This window comes from Mustela putorius, unplaced genomic scaffold, assembly GCF_011764305.1.
Source record: "Mustela putorius furo isolate JIRA1106 unplaced genomic scaffold, ASM1176430v1.1 tig00003988_pilon_pilon_pilon, whole genome shotgun sequence".
NCBI lineage: Eukaryota > Metazoa > Chordata > Mammalia > Carnivora > Mustelidae > Mustela > Mustela putorius.
In genome coordinates, this window is record NW_025422127.1 from 14,075,333 (window position 1) to 14,092,495 (window position 17,163).

Here is a 17,163-nt window from a genome sequence, read left to right on the forward strand (position 1 = left end):
CACATTCAGTTATATCTTGCTAACTACAACTCTTATGCCTGTCAATCAAAATTTCTTTTATTATATACTTCTGGAACAGTTTTTGTGGCAATTCCCTATGGCAACTGCCAGTAAACATTTTGGACTCCACAAACAATATACTTTGTTTCATCTGTAAAGAACATAATAGTACCTCCTTAATCTTGGCTACCTTTGTTCCTACTTTAATGTGTAGATTTTTAGTTGTTGAATTTTGCATTAGTTGGCTTTATATTCTTTGTCTCAAAGACCAGCTTAAAGGGACCCTGATCCAAACTGCAGGCAGCTCCTCGATTTTACCCTCATCTTTATCACCTGTAAATATTTACTGAGTGCCTACTATGTAATCAATCTGTACACATAAGGGACTAAGCAACAAGAAAGAATAGTAACTGCTCCACTTTAAAATGAGCATTCAGGGGTGCCTGGGCGGTTTAGTCGGTTAAGCCCCTGCCTTTGGCTCAGGTCACGATTGCAGGGTCCTGGGATCGAGCCCCGCATCAGACTGTCTGCTCAGTGGGGAGCCTGCTTGCTCTCCTCTCTCTCTCTCTCTCTCTCTGCCTGTCTCTCTGCCTACTTGTCATCTCTGTCAAATAAATAAATAAAATCTTTTAAAATAAAAAAAATGAGCATTCATAGTCTGTTGAAGAAAAAGTTCATAACCTTTATGGAGGGAAATTTAGCAGCCTCTACTAAAATTAAACTCTGCATCCCCTAACATACAAAGTTTACAAAAGACTAGGCCAAATACATCATGTAACATGGATGCTATTTTTCATTGTTTTTAATAGAACCCCCCTAAGATAATATTAATGTTGGTCAACAGGTGAGCAATTAATAAGATACATTTATGAAAATAATACTTTGTGGTTATTCAAAAGAATAAGGTAGATCTAGAGGTACTAAGTTGGAAAGTAGTCTATTACACTTCAGTTTTAAAAATAGGTTCAAAATAGTTTTATCAACAAATGGTTCCGGATATCCACATGCAAAAAGGATGAATTTGGACCCCTACCTCACAGCATACACAAAATGAATCAAAGACCTAAATACAAGGCTTAAAAACCTTAGAAAAACACATCTGACCAAATTTTATAAACCTGGATTAGGCAATGATTGCTTAGGTGCAACACCAAAAACAAAAGAGATAAAAATAAAAACTAATAAATTGGACTATATCAAAATAAAATACATCTGCACTTCAAAAGGCACCATCGAGAAAGTGCAAAGGCAACCTACCGACAGAGACAGTATCTATAAATCATTTCTCTGATAGGGAATTGTACCAGAAGACTTATAAAGAACTTATAAAGAACTCCTACAACTAAGTAATAAAATGGCAACCCAAAACAATTACAATGCAAAGTAAATGAATGGATATTTCTCTAAAAATATAGGAATAATCAATAAGCATATAACAAAGCTCAATTATTCATCATTAAGGGAATGCAATCAAAAGCACAGTAAGATGCTATTTCACATCACATTCACATTGAGACTATGATCAAAAAGACAGACAATAACAAGTAATGACGAGGAGGTAGAAAAAGGAAGCCCAGCACCTGGCTGCAGGGAATGTAAAATGTTGCAGCCATTTTGGAAAACAAGCCTGCTGTTCCTCAAGTTGTAAGATACAAGAGTGACCATATGACCCAGTAACTCCACTTAGGTATATATGCAAAAGAAATGAAAATATATGTGCACACAAAGACCTGGATACTAATGTCCGCAGCAGCATTATTAAAAATAGCCAAAAAGTGAAACAACTTAGCATGCTAACCTGCACCACTGACCACACACACTCCAGCAGTCAGCAGTCTGGAACTGCACTACTATGGTATTTCAACAAGTCTGCCAAGAATCTTTTCAGTCAGGATGCCCATTCATTTGGTATTTTTAGGTAGCAGAATTTCTAAGCCAGTGAGTGGATTCTGAAGAAACCCATGAGAGAAGTTGGTTAGTTGTATATAGTGAAAAGGAGTCATCAGGTTTCACCGTCTGGACTGATTCTGGTGTCATAAGTGGGCAATAGCTATTACTAAAGTAATTTCCTCTAAGTCAACTGACAAACAGAGTTACTTTGTCCCAGTCCCAAATGTCAGTCCTAGAAGGCTATGTTTTCACATGCACTGAGATGCCAAGAACACCTCTGGCTAGCTCAGAACGCTGCTCCTGGGAAAAGGCATAGGAAGATCAAATTAGAACTGCCAGAAAAGACTCCTTTGAAACCTATCCTTCTTCATCTGAGGACAAATGTTAGTATTCTAGGCTCAGCCCTTTTCTACTTGAATGACTGCCACAATCTGCAACTAACTTAATTGAAACCAGGGAATGAAAATCCATTTCCCAAGAGGTCCATTTAGTGGGTCTATTTCTTTTCTTCAGAAAGAAGGAGAAATTGTTTGCGGGGAGAGAGGCAATGAGAAGGAAAAGTTGGTAACTGATTGAATCATTCATTTGGCCCCAAATAATGCAGCAAGAAAAATTAGAGTGAAACCCTCTTCATTTGCATGTTCCACAGAGTAAAAGCAAAAACATCCTTTTTGAATGAACCAAACAGAAAGGTTATTTTAAATGTATAATTTGAGTCAGAAGTCAAAGAATTCATTTCTTCTGGATGTAAAATGAATGTTACTCAGAATCTAAGTTCATTCTGCCTTTTGCCTGATTCTCCTTTCCTCAGGGTTACATTTCTCTCTTCAGGAATATTTCTTACTCTCCTTCTAGTTCTTGGATAAAGATGAAAGTGCATTTGTTTGCCTAACAATACCAAGGAAATATTTCCACTCCCTTTCCATTGGAGGAAATTAATACTTCACTAAAATGTCTGATTTCTTCAATTGCTCATGCTAAAAACAATTAGAATGTAATCAGTACCCACTGTCATCATTTATTTGTAAAAATGGCATCCAGAATATTTGGAATAGATATTTTGATAATACATGATCAGGGGGTGGGGGGCGGAAGTGGAGACTAGAAATCAAAAGCCTGGATTTTACTTCTGAATTTTACTTTTGACTGCATCACTTACTTGTCATGTGACCTTAGGTATATCATATCCTTTCTCATTCTTAACTTCCCCATCTATAACATGAAGATCACAATACCAGCCCTGCTTTCTTTGGATGTATGAAGCTCAAGAGAGATCAAATTAGTGACATGCTATGAGGGCAGCAAAGGATACTCAAACGTAAGCCTTATTACCGAACATTTTATCTTCACAGATATTCCCTTTTCTTTTTTTTAAAGATGTATGTATGTATTTATTTGACAGAGAGAAAGAGAGAGAGAGAGATCACAAGTGGGCAGAGAGGCAGGCAGGGTGGGGGGGTGGGGAAACAGGCTCCCCTCAGAGCAGAGAGCCCAACATGGGTCTCGATCCCAGGACCCTGAGATCATGACCTGAGCCAAAGGCAGAGGCCCAAGCCACTGACCCACCCAAGCGCCCCTCAGATTTTGCCTTTCATTTTTTTTTTTTTTTTAGATTTTCCCTTTTAAAACAGCACACTTAAGACCTTTACTCAGCCAAAAATAAATAAATAAACAAACTCCTCTCTACCTTATCTATAGTTCATATGGCATTGCCATAACAAAATGATACTCTTCCTTTTTTTTTTTTTTAAGATTTTTATTTATTTATTTGACAGAGAGAAACAGAGCGAGAGAGGGAACACAAGCAGGGGGAGTGGGAGAGGGAGACCAGCACCCCCCTCCACCCACTGAGTAGGGAGCCCGATGCGGGGCTCAATCCCAGGACCCCGGGATCATGACATGAGCCAAAGGCAGACGCTAATGACTGAGTCACCCAGGCCCCCTACACTGTTTCAATAGTGAAACAAGTCAATTATCTATCAAATTGGTTGCATTCTAGAGGCACCTGGGTGGCTCAGTGGGTTAAGGTTCTGGTCATGATCTCAGGGTCCTGAGATGGAGCCCTCCAAGGGGCTCCCTGCTCAGCAGGAGCCTGCTTCCACCCCCTGCCCTCTGCCTGCCTCTCTGCCTACTTGTGATCTCTGTCTGTCAAATAAATAAACAAAATCTTAAAAGAAAAATTGGTTGCATTCTAAAACCTAAAATCAAAGGCAAACTACAGATGTACTGAAGTTTTTTCCTGAAACACTGAATACCAAGATTTATTCTTCTAGGAGCCTGTCTGAAAAATAATACTTGTTTTCTTCTTACGGTCTTATTTTCTATACTTTAATTACTACAGGAAAAATTTTCCAGGAACTATAGTTTGTATTCTAAAAACACCTCGTCAATGATGAAAGTAGACAGTAGGGTTAAAAGTGTTCTATTTTACCCTAAAACTTAAAATCATCAACTTTAGGAGGGGGAAAGGAAAATTTATAGATTATTTAACACAATATCTTTGGAAGGTCCCCTAGGATGTCCATCAATGAATGAACAAGGTGAACGGAGACAGCAAGACATATTTTTCACTGAATATTATTTTGTATCTTTTGAAATTTGAGCCATGCATTATTTTAAAATATATGTCATTTTATAAATTTGTTATAAATCTCTGAGGGAATCCAAAGAAGCCCTCATTTTCCAGAGAAGAAAACTAAAGCCAAAAAAGTAGAGGAGCTGGGACACCTGGGTGGCTCAGTGGGTTAAAGCCTCTGCCTTCGGCTCAGGTCATGATCCCGGGGTCCTGGGATCGAGCCCCGCATTGGGCTCTCTGCCCAGCAGGGAGCCTGCTTCCTCCTCTCTCTCTCTCTCTCTCTCTGCCTGCCTCTGCCTACTTGTGATCTCTGTCTGTCAAATAAATAATAAATAATATATTAAAAAAGAAAAGTATATGAGCTGCTCAAATCACACTGCCAGAGAGTAAAAAAGCTGGGACCAGAACTCAAGAACCCAGTAGAAGTTTCCAGTGTCTCCCACAATGCCATGTGGTAAAACAGCAAATGCCATCTTATAAACAATAAAAGTATTACTGTAACCCTCTTCAGAACCATGGTCTTCCAGGGGTTCTGTGACTCACATGACACAGTACTCATCATTTATGTTTTTGCAGAAGTTCTAAGGCAGCGAGACAGAGATGGCAATCCTCATTATCAAGCCCTCATGACAGGTATTAAAATGAGTAAATAAAGACAGCACATCAATCAGCATGTGGCCATGGCGTCTTCCTCAAGCAGGCCAGGAAAATTTTGCAGCCTTCATTACTTCTGACAGTAAGGACATCTGATGAGGCAGAATAAATTTAGCAGAACAAAGGGCTTATTTCTAGTGAATGGATTTGGAGGAGATAAAGCAAAAGCAGAGCACAGGAAATTCTAGTTTGAAAGAAGCCATAATAATTCCACTCTTCTCAAACAGGAGAACGAAAGGAATGATCAAGGCCCCTTCTTGTCCCAAAGTCCTCAAATACAGAGAAGCAAGGCAACTTCAACTCTGCCTCCGAGTAATTCAAGCATATATTTCCCCTTAGTAAGAACAAATGTTAGCATCTTCTTTCAATGGGCACAGATGCAGGAAAAACAGCAGAGTTTCCATAGGAAAGAATAAGCGAAGTCAGAAATGAAAACTATTCCAAAAAATGTCTGAGTCTGTCTGCTTGGAACAGAAGGGTCTCAGAAAAAATAAAATTTACTGCAGAGGATTAGTCTCTGCTTTCTAGGTCTGCATTTGGAGAAATACATGCAAGTCTGATGTTATTAGGAGCTTTTAATATCCGCCAAACATATTGCAGTCATGGATTAGTTATTCTGATTATATTTAAGCACTGGGTAAGTCTATTTGCCAACAATTAGTTGACCTGATGAACCATTCAAAAAAGAGAAAGGGGCACACCTGGCTGGTGCAGAAGGTAAAGTGGCTGACCCTTGGATTTTGGCTCAGGTCACGTAGTCTCAGTCCAGGGATCCAACTCAGTGGGAAGTCTACTTCAGGATTCTCTCCCTCTGCCCCTCCCCGTGCTCACTCACTCTCGCGTGCACATACACTCTCTAAAATAAATAAATCTTCAAAAAGAGAGAACGTGAGAGAGGAGAACAAGCCTGGACAATACATAAGCTCCAGCTACTATGCCTGTTTTTATTCCTAATGAGAAAGCATGGATAAACCACAGGCTAGAACATTCTTAGTCAACTGGGTCACAAGGTCACATCACATGGAGCAATCTCTCACCATACCTTCAATTCTCTATCAGGGACAAAGGCCAGAGAAAGCTCAAGTTCTAGCACTAGCCAGGCATGGTCATCTCCAGGGAATCTATAATACAAAATGCCTCGCTTCAACAAAGGTCCTGAGAGTGATGTTTCAAATTCCATCCCCAATTTTCACCCACTATTTCAGAAACAGGAAAAATAATTGAAGTTTGTTAGTAATTTTTCCACTTCATTGAAATCTTCCTCATGGTAAACAATCAAAGGAAACATGGTAAAATTTAAAGGAAAAAAAATCACAGGAAACTTAAAAGTCAGATATTATACTTCACATCGAAAGGTATTAATACCAAAAAAAGTATCAATGTATTTCACCAAAAACATTAAACACACAACCTGAAGCCAAAATAGAAGAGACATTTCCACTCCTCAGCAACCACTGAGTTAAACAGTCATAGAAACGGCACTTAATATTACCTAGGGCAGTAGAAACATTAAGTGACTCACGCTCTCCTTTGAGGTTAAAGAAAAAGAGGGGAAAACTTTAAAACCATCCCTTTAAACTTCAGATCCAATAGATTAAAAGCCACTTTGCCTCCTGGTCTCAGTTTCAAAGTCAATTCCTCACCCCACCCCCCAAAAATCACGAGTCATATATCAAATACCTGGTACCCAAGAAATTTATTGCCATAAATTCATTCAATTAATTTACTGAATGACCACACTGAACATACACCATCTGAATTCAACAAAGACGCTGAATTTTATCTTCGTCTTCCTAGCATTTCCATGGTTATACTGGTAAACGTGGGTTATTTTCTCTCAATTTGAGAAAAAGAAAGTGCAGAGAACAAATCTTTCAGATAGCAGCTATCACATAAATAAAATGTGATGAAAGGGGAAAACAGGGGTTCTCTATGCCCAACACCTCCTTGTGACGTTTTTAAATTGTTTAGAATCGTCTAAATATCTACTAATCTAAATATCAGACTAAATCCTTACATGCTACATCTTTATTTGCCATGGTAATGGCATAAAAAGCGGGGAATACTGTTGGCGTGTATGAGTTCAATTCTCCGACAATGCCGAAGTTTGAAGCCAATGAATTCATGCCTCTCCCCCTTAACTTTCCATTAACCTAGCTAACAAGAAATTGACAGACTGAGATTTCGGATTGTTTTATTTCCCAGACTCTCCCTCTGGCGGAGGCAGGAAAGAGGGGCGCAAACAAGGGTATGGTACACTGCAAATAAGACGAACAATCCTAAATAAAAGACAATTACTATGAAGCAGATAGAAGCGAAAGATTAGTTTCGCACTTTCAGCCCTCGGACTCCGTTCCAGAATTCAGCACCGCCTGCCAAAAGCAATGGCATTAGAGCAAATGATTAAATACCACCCACAACCTTCCGCCTCAACACCCCCGGGAAGGGCTTCATCCACCTCAGTTATGATCCTGCCGGGCAGTGCGCGAGGAGCACGGCTAACGCATTTTGAGTAAGCGAGGCCCACAGAGAGCAAGACGAGCTCATAACGAGCTCATAACGAAAACGCCAAGAGTTTCCCAAGCAGGGACCTGAACACAAAGTCCCCGCTCTCGGTGCGGGCTGCAGAGCCTCTGCCTCCTACCGCTCACCGGGAAAAAGGGATCCCTCCACCGCGAAGCGGGGGACCCAAAACTCGCCTCCCGCCGCCAAATCCGTCCCTCCCTCCCCGATGCGAGACCACCACCCTCTCTTCAGAGCTCCCAGAGAGGACCGTCATGGTCTCACTCAGTCCTTCCGCCCCGCTCGAGACGAGACCAGCCACCACCCCTCTCGGACCTGTCCCCGCGGGGTCCGAGCCGGCAGCGCGACGCCTCCATCCCCGCGGCTCAGGAAGTGGCAACCAAGTCCAGAACCCCCGACGCCCCTGCTAGGGTGGCAAGCCTGGCAGGAAGCCGGGCCCCGCCCCCTGGCAACAGCACCCCGCACTGTTGCCTCTGCCTATTGGTCCTCGTGCGCACCGCTCGTACCTCATTGGCTATTGCTGCCGCCCGGCGATGCGGGAGGGTTTCTAGGGGGCGGAGGCGCCGGGAGTTAAAGGCGCCTGCGCTCGAACTCGGGTGACGCGCTGGGTAAAGCTGGGGTCCCCGAGCGCTTCTCCCGGATGGGGTGGAGGGCGGAGGGATGTGTCCGCGTCAGTCGCGGTGGCTCCCAGCGGGGTGGAAGTCAGTTTGTCGGAGGAGCGGCCCATCCCCCTAACCGCCACCCACTGAGCGGCCTCCCCGAGTCGCCGCCGTTTGTACCCACAGACCACCCACAGCGCTCTCTGGAAGTCTGTAATGTTAGAACTCACTCATAGACCTTTGCCGGCGCCCTCACAGTCCGGGCCCTCCCGACACCAGAGCCTTCCGGGAAGCACACTTGCACCCTCTACAGCAGTCATTGCCGTTGAATGCATCTTTCATAGTTATCTGGTATCGCATTCCAACTGCACAAAATTCCTTCCGCCTTCCCTACTCCAGCCCAAGCCTTTACAGCATTGCTGGATCAATTCTACAGATTTTAAGAACCTTTCCCGTTTACCTCTCTGTGGATGATCTTCAAACATCCATATCCCACGAGATTCCCTATCCAAATATGTACTCTCATTTCCAATAAATCTTGTCGCCACTTCCTTTCTCACCACCAACGTACGTATTATTGTAAGCCCTACAAAACACCCTGGCACAAGTTACTGCATGTTGTCTTTATAGCATTCGGAGGTCAGCTGTTTCCACACTGGTTTGCCTTTCTAAGAGGCACAGAAGTTGGCACAAGCTGGGAGAGCAGAGCATCCCTTTGATGTGTCAGCCTCCGCTCTCTGGGGGACCCTAAACACAGTTGATTATGGGGGCTTCAGAGTCCCATCTGTGAAATAAACAGAATAATCCCTGCTTGTTTAGCTCCGGCTAAACCAGACAGAGTAGATGCTTAAAACTGAACAGATGCAGTTGAAAGAGATGTTATCTGTATTGGTGAAAGGGCAACGGACTGGGTGGATGTGCTCTAGTCACAGTAAGTAGTCTTCTCTGAGAAGTTTCCATATTTAATTACATACATTTCAAGAAATCATTTTCCCATCCTATTTGATATTTACAGATTAGTTTGGATGCAAATAAAAAAAAACAAAATACGGCAAACCTAAGCAACTTATCTACATCCCCTTTATGACCCCTGACCCCATTGTATTCAGTTAGGGCTTGCTGCCTTTCCTCACCTTGGCCTTTGAGCAGAGGAGCAAGGTTGCAGAGGGGACAGCTCAGCTACAAAGTTGCAGAGTTTGCTTTAATGTTTCCCTACCCATCATATCATAAAGGAAGCTGCTGCTGAGCCTGACACAGAGATTGTACTCAAAAATGTGGAATGAATTAGTTTGAATGAGGTGATTAGAGGATTAATTAGTGGTTTTTAAAAAACAATGAAGACAGACCTTTTGTGGAGAAGGCAGTATTGCTGAGTGATTGGTAATCAGAAGCAGGGGTCTCTAAAACCTTTCTGCAACCATTTATTTACATACATTTTAAATAGTTACAAGATACTTTAAAATTTTAAACAGTTAATGTAAGAAAAATATGAACTGTTTCTGACACTAAAAACTTTCTAGGGAAAGATATTTTAAAAAGCAAATCTGGGAATTGAATTCCCTTATGACTCCAAAATTCTGGTTAAGACATCTTTTTTCTATTGAGGTTATTGGTTTTATTTCCGTTTTATTCTCCTAATGTACTCTTCTGCGAGCCAGAAAAGTACTTTAGTAACTTCATGAAAATTTCTCAAGACTGCTGGAGTCTGAGGAATCCAGTGAGTTCTTCACAAGGAACTGGTTTTTGTTCAGCTTCCCTCTCTCCCTGAGGTAAGTAAACAAGTGGCGTCGTCTCCTCCATGTGACCTTGATCCCATACTTCTCTTCAGGGGTGTCTTTAACTAGAACAGGCCCAGCCTCTGGGCTCTTGGGAGTACTAGTGTGGAAGGAGCCGCTCAGAAGGCTACGTTCCCTCTGATTGGGGGAAACGGGCCCCTCCTTCACAAATGATGACTCTGGGGTCTGGATATCAGGTGGAATGAATACGTAAGGTAAGTTTTGAAGCACGTGTGCTGACACTTCCCCATAGCTTTGAGGACTGAGCACTGGAACTAAGGACCTTCCAGAAATGCGCTTTTCTGACTGACCAGGGCATTCCCTGGCCAAGGGCATCCCAAGTGCGGCTGAACCGGAGGAAGGCAGCGGACTCTCAAATGTTAGATGTGGGAATTTGGAAGTGGTGGATTTTCGACTTGAATGTCTTGCCTGGTTTCGATGATGACGCTTCTGGTTCACTGGGAACCAGCCTTCTGCTGTCGTATCAAACTGAGGTGATACCTTAAGGATCAAAAACAAAAACCAAAAAGAAGTGAGGCAAGCCAGCTATCAAATAGGAACCTGAGGGTGGAAACTATACTAAAGGACCAGAATTCTAAATGGGGGCCCACTATAGTAATGGCCACAGAACAAAATATCCCTCTAAAAGGATACTAAAATAAAGTGATATGAGCTTTGGGCAAGTAATTCGATCTCTCTGGCTTTCCGCTTCCTTGTGTTTAAGAAAAGGGACAATGCCTCCTTTACTTTATAGCACCACAACTTGTTTAACAATCTTTAAACTTTGAGGATAGAGACCAGCAATCTTCCTCACCTTTGATGCCCAGAACCTGGCAGAGTGCCTGGCACGAAGAAGGCCCCCAGTGGAGTGAATGCTGAGTTCAAGAATAGGAAATGAGATCATGTATGGGAAGCAGCTAGCATTAAGACCTGACACATGGGGGTGCCTCGGTAGATCAGTGGGTTAAGGCTCGGCCTTCGGCGCAGGTCATGATCTCAGTGTCCTAGGATTGAGCCCCCATCAGGCTCTCTTCTCAGTGGAGAGCCTGCTTCTCTGCATAAACTTAAAAAAAAAAAAAACCCACACAACTCTTCTTTAAAAAAAAAACAACAGGGCGCCTGGGTGGCTCAGTGGGTTAAGCCACTGACTTCGGCTCAGGTCATGATCTCAGAGTCCTGGGATCGAGTCCCACATCGGGCTCTCTGCTCAGCAGGGAGCCTGCTTCCCTTCCTCTCTCTCTGCCTGGCTCTCTACCTACTTGTGATCTCTCTCTGTCAAATTAATTAATTAATTAATTAATTAATTAAAAACAACCAAAAAAAAACACCCAACACATGAAGAGTTCTCTAAATGTTCACTCCTCACCCACGGGATTCTAACATTTCAGTTTCTTCTACAATTCTGAAGCAAGTATTTGTTTCTTCCAAGTAATCCTGAACAAGCTATATTTATTAAGCACTCTTAAGTGAAGTTTATGCTTTTGTCTGGCCCTCTGGCTATACTACTGCCCTGACAGTAGCTGTATTCTCTTCCTAGAGCCTTGAAATATGTCAAAATATGTCATGTCAAAATATGTCATTTCTGTGGGTTTTTTCCCAGGTTTACTCTATTAAACTGTAAATACCATACCTAGTTAAATAGTTTACCTCTCAAGTGAAGCTTGGGGAACAATCTCATTTTTTACTCATTCTGCCATTTATCTGGCTGCTTCAGTGACCTACTGGGTAATGAAACTTTTATACTGAACTCTTTAAGAAGAATGTGGAGGGAAAGACTCCTACTCCAAGCAGCTTTTGCCTCAGCTTGAACTTAGAAAATATACAGGGCACCGGGGTGGCTCAGTGGATTGAGCCTCTGCCTTTGGCTCAGGTCATGGTCGTAGGGTCCTGGGATTAAGCCCCTTGTCAGGCTCTCTGCTCAGTGGGGACCCTGCTTCCCCTATTCCCTCTCTCTGCCTGCCTCTCTGCCTACTTGTGATCTCTCTCTCTGTCAAATAAATAAACAAAATCTTTAAAAAGAAAAGAAAATATACAAAGATGGCTGATAACAAAAAGAATACATTGCCTCCTTATCCCAGCCCCCAGGAACCTTTGGAGGCCCTGGCTTAAGGGGCAGAAGTGGCAGCATTCTGAAAAGCCTAACCAAGCAAAAGTCAAAGTAAGAATTCCATGGCCTACCCAGGTAGTGATGGTGTTATGGTCAATGGGCTTGCTGGGCACCTGTCTCGTGTGGGTGATGGTAAGCTGGGGAGAGCCATAGTGGTGTTTGGGGCCCTCCAGTGGTGGTTCTTGGAATAGCAGCTGGCCTTTCTGGGAATGCTGGCGGCGTTTTTTTCTGGGAGGCATCAATAGGTGAATGAAGAGCAGTTAGTAACCGCATGATGCTGGTTGTAGTCAGGTCGGAGTTCAGGCTCCGATTCCAACCCATGCCTGCAGAGGGGGAAAAAACAAAAGGTGGGGGACAATTCTGAGGATTACGTCCCCAGCTTTTGCTCATCCTCTGTCAACCAGTTCTATCAACTACCACCCCTACCTCCACACTGCAGGGAGCACAGCTTCCTATCCCCACGACCACCAAAGTAAAAACACAGGAGTTCCCGTTCAACAACGTTCATTCAGTGCACACTGATCCAGCGTGTGTTGGATGCCATGCTGGGTGTTGGGAATTTAAAGATGCATAACCATTGATTCTATGATTATTTATCAAGTGCCAAGTGCTTGTAGGGACACAAAGGTAAGATTGTGCCTGTCTTCAAAGAACTGAGAGGCTAGCAGAGAGAGATAGAAGATTATGATAAAGAATGCTTCCACGTACTGTAGGGGAGGCCTTCTACAGAGGGTAATACGTGACCTAGTACAGAAGGGCTAGGGAAAGCCTCCAGGCTGAGGAACAGCACATACAGAGGCCCGGAGACAAGACCGTGAATTAAAGGTATCATAGACTCCATGAAGCAGGACACAGCATAGGCAAAGTCAGATGCAAGACCTCAGAGGCTGGACCCGTGTCAGGGTCAAGTCAGAAGAAGCAGGTGTGGGGTGCCGGAGAGTTGCTCAGATGGTTAGGTGGCTGCCTTCGGCTCAGGTCATGATCTCCAGGTCCTGGGATCGAACCCCACATCCGGCTCTCAGAGGGGACCCTGTTTCTCCTTCTGCCTCTGCCTCTCCCCCTGCTTGTGTGCTCTCTTTCTCTCTCTCTCTCTCAACTGAATAAATAAAATCTTAAAAAAAAAAAAAAAGAAAAGTAAAAGAAAAAGCAGGTGTGCCATGCGTGTTTGGACTCTAGCCTAAGTAGTTGCTGAGGATTTTCAAGCAGAACGATGTGATCACACTTGGTTTGTTTTTTTTAACTTTCTCTTCAGATAATTTTGAACATACACAAAAGGAGGATGAATAATATGAGCCCCCATGTACCCATCACCCAGCTGCAATGATCATCAACCCATAGCCATCTGGATCCATCACACCCTTCATCCACTTCCTCTACTCCTGTATTATGAAGATGATATTGCCAACCATTATATCATCTCCATTAATTTTATATATATATATATGTATGTGTATATATTTATTCCTTAATATTATCAAATATCCAGGGATGTCTGGGTAGCTCAGTGGGTTAAGCTTCTACCTTTGGCTCAGGTCATGACCCCAGGGTCCTGGGATCAAGTCCCGCATAGGGCTCCTTGCTCAGCGGGGAGCCTGCTTCTTCCTCTGCCTGCCACTCCCCCTGCTTGTGCTCTCTTTGACAAATTAAAAAATGTATTATCAAATATCTAGACCTGTTCAAATTTTCAATTGTTTCATAAATGTCATAATTAGTTGTTTTTGTCTTTTAGATAGGTCATCCTGGCAACAGTGTGGAAGGAGAGGGAGTACTGTGGAAGTAGGGGGTCAGGTTTTAGGAGGTTACTTAAGTGAGAAATGATCAGGCCTGAATCTGGGCTATGTCAGTGGAAATGGGGACTAGACACAGAAGCAGGATCAACAGGCCTATGGAGTAATAAAAAGTCTGAAAAAAGTGGCCAGATCTAGTAACCAGATCGACTTTAGTAAGAGCTTCATCAGTGGAAGCGTGGGAGAGAAGTCTGCATGCAACAGAGAGTTGCATGGGAGGTGCAGCTGAGCATCTAGCAAAGTCCCCCAACAGGGCAGATGGGTCCCACCACACATTCATGACTCATTCAGTCAGTCAACAATAAAAAGTAACATAGTCTTATGTTACTTATGTCACTAGGCAGCGGACATACAGGTAAAGGAAAAAGAAAGGACAAAACTCAGGAACTAACATTTTTAGGGAGAACACAGGTAATACACCCAGCTGTTTGTTTGTTCATTCAGCCATTCAACCAACACTTACTGAGTGCCGACAGTGCTAGGCCCTGTTCCTGGGGCTGGAAATATAAACCAGAGAACAAAATGAAATCCCTGCCCTCATGGTGCTGACATCCTAGCTGGGAAGTGTCTATGGAGAAAAACCAAACAGGATAAGGGGTTGACCCAACTCTGTTCTTTTAGACAGGGTTGTCAGGGAGGGCGACTGAAAAAGTGATATTTGTGCAAAGACCTGAAATGAAGAAAGGAGAGAAGAGGAGAACCAGTTCAAGTGACACAGGGCTTCACAGGCAAGGTGAAGGACTCTGGACTTAATTATTCTTGGTGTGACAGGAAGCCACGGCAAGGCTCTGGACAGGGAAGCGACATTTATATTTTACAATGATAGCTTCAGACAGTCTGTAAGAACAGGTGGGTTGGGAGAGCAGGCGTGGAGAAAGGAAGCAGGGCACCCGGTTAAAGGGCTGCTGCAGGAGTCCCGTGGAGAGAGGACAGCAATAGCAATGACTCCAGTCAAAGTGTTGACATTAGCCAGCCTCCAATAGACCTGACATTGCTCGGCAGTAATCCTACTATGTTTCCTTCATCAACTCATTATCTGCAGATTATCTTAAGATATTTCCACTTTCTTAAAACCTTAAAACTCCCCATCCCTCTTAACAAATGACCTTACTTCCTGCTCCACAAAGAATGCAAGAGACACCAAAGAAAATACTCTCACTTTCCAGATACCGAACATACAAACCTATATATATCTGCATCCATTCTCTTCATGCCACAGTCGCAGGTCAGTCCTGTTTACTCTCTAAAACCTTTCCGTCTGGCTGTGTTTTGGAGCTCTTCTTACTTTACACACCTTTCATAGGCAATTATCGGCTCACAACTACAAGTGGATGACTTAAGTATTTATACGCTCAGCTTAGAATTCTCTACACTCAGTACCCACATACCCACTGCCTACTTGATACCAACTAGCTGTCTCAAATACAGCTGAAATTCAACTTATTTATATATTTTAAATTTTCCAGTTGACTCTAAATATCTTTTTTTTCCTTTTTAAGGTTTTATTTTTTTACTTATTTGACAGAGAGAGAGAAAGCACACAAGCATCGGGAGAGGTTACAGACTCCCTGCTGAGCAGGGAGTCAGATGAAGGGATCGATCCTGTAACCCAGGATCAAGACCCAAGCCAAAGGCAGACACTTAACAAAGCCACCCAGGTGCCCTCAAACTCAACAAATTTATAGATTTTATTTCTTTATTTGACAGATGGACATCACAAGTAGGCAGAGAGACAGGCGAGGGGGGGAGTAAGAGGGGGTGGGAACAGGCTCCCTGCTGAGCAGAGGGCCCGATGCGGGGCTCAATTCCTGGACCCTGAGATCACAACCTGAGCAGAAGGCAGAGGCTTAACCCACTGAGCCACCCAGGTGCCCCATAACTCAATATATTTAAAACTGAATTAATTATCATCTCCCCTGCACCCGCTCCACAGGTGATTATCTTCCAAGGCCCTTGCTCGGGGTATGGTATTATCATTCATCTAGTTACGCAGCCAGAAAACTTGACTTGTCCCACCTCTGTCCCCATCCAACATCATCAAGCCCTGACAATCTTACCTCTTAAGCATGTCTTCAATAATGCCCCTTTTGCCTCTCACTCATTGCTCTTTCTCTCCCCACCACCTTTGAAGTTCCAACAGTCCTGATCTGGAGTACTGCAGTAGCCTAAACGGGTCTACCCTAATCCACTCCAGCACCCCCTGCAGGGGAAGCTTTTAAAAATGCAAATCTGATCTTGACTCACAGCTTAAAATTTCTGATTTCTGGATAAGGCCCAAATTCCCTCAGTTATGGCTAAGATCCTATTTCCTCGAGCTCCAGCTTCGTCTCACACCACACTCTGTTCAGGTCTCTCAGCCCTGGCTCCTGCGCTATTCTTCAGTCTTTGTACACCCCCAATTTTCTTCCTGCCACACAGCCTTTGCACACCATCTCAGAAAAGCTCAGAAAATCCTTTCCTGACCTACCGAAGGCAAAATCTTATCGTAGATACTCAGTCATCAATGACCTCTCTAATTTATCCCTTCACAGCTATAATTCTCCTCTTGCTTAATTCGATTCTTCAGAAATGGCTGTTGTCTCCTCTCTTCCCGTCAGACTGTATACGGGGTAAAGAAAGAACCTCCCCTACTACCACTGTTATCCTAGCTGGGCCTGGCACATAGTAGGTGCTCAACAAAATGTGTCGCCCAAGTTAATCAAGTATTATCATGGCGTGGAGTTTTCTTTAAGATGGAGGAAGCTTAAACAAGATGACACGCCGGTTGACTAGTCGAGGCGGCCAGACGATTGTTCGTCGGCTGGGCAAGGAGTCGTTTCCCCCCAGGAGGGAAGTCAAACCCGGGAGGCTTTGAAAGGGCCGGAGGACCGCGAGAGAGGCGGGAAGAGTGGCGCCGGGGGGCGGGCGCAGGACAGCGACCCGGAACGCGCGAGGGAGCGCAGGCTGAGGGCCCCGGCCCGGGCAGCGCCGTCTCCCCGCCGCCCCCGCCGGCCCGGCCGCCCCCCGCCGCGGGGGCCCCTCCTGCGCCCTCCAGGCCGCCCCCGGCCGCCCCCCTCCCCACGAGCCGGCCGCCTGCCCGCCTTACCCGCCCGGCGGCGTCCCGGCCGCCGCTCCCCAGGGCCGCAGCGGCTTTCGAGCCCGGAACGCTGAGACAAGGACGGCCGCCGATTGGCGACGCTCCGTCACGTGACCGCAACGCTCCGCCGGCGCCAATTTCAAACAGCGGAACAAACTGAAAGCTCCGGTGCCCGAC

General features: G+C 44.2%; 2 protein-coding genes across 9 annotated transcripts in view; both read right to left on the reverse strand.

Annotated features, from left to right (window-relative positions):
* Positions 1-8,089, reverse strand: part of TULP3 (TUB like protein 3) — a 65,695-nt gene extending 57,606 nt beyond the window's left edge. For 3 of the 6 annotated variants that reach the window (XR_006604270.1, XR_006604269.1, XM_045071693.1), the window contains exon 1: positions 7,958-8,089. Coding sequence is in view for 1 of the 6 variants with exons in the window: in XM_045071693.1 (XP_044927628.1) it covers positions 7,958-7,998 (41 nt within the window). In the remaining 5 variants the exon portion in view is untranslated. Of the gene's footprint in view, positions 1-6,161; positions 6,241-7,957 lie in introns of all 6 variants that reach the window. The other 3 variants (XM_045071695.1, XM_045071694.1, XM_045071696.1) reach the window with 3 other exon arrangements.
* Positions 8,090-9,645: 1,556 nt separating this feature from the next.
* RHNO1 (RAD9-HUS1-RAD1 interacting nuclear orphan 1) lies at positions 9,646-17,136 on the reverse strand. Of its 3 annotated transcripts, none has more exons than XM_045071816.1 (3): positions 16,996-17,136; positions 12,237-12,446; positions 9,646-10,517 (listed from the first exon to the last, which is right to left on the reverse strand). In XM_045071816.1, exons 2-3 carry the CDS (start codon positions 12,360-12,362, stop codon positions 9,918-9,920), a joined length of 726 nt encoding a protein of 241 aa, XP_044927751.1. In that variant the 5' UTR covers positions 12,363-12,446; positions 16,996-17,136; the 3' UTR covers positions 9,646-9,917. The 3 variants fall into 3 exon arrangements, with proteins under 3 accessions (XP_044927751.1, XP_044927749.1, XP_044927750.1); XM_045071814.1 differs by having other exon boundaries at positions 12,195-12,446; positions 16,996-17,133; XM_045071815.1 differs by lacking the exon at positions 16,996-17,136 and adding an exon at positions 15,094-15,342 and having other exon boundaries at positions 12,195-12,446.
* Between the last annotated feature and the right edge of the window lie 27 nt (positions 17,137-17,163).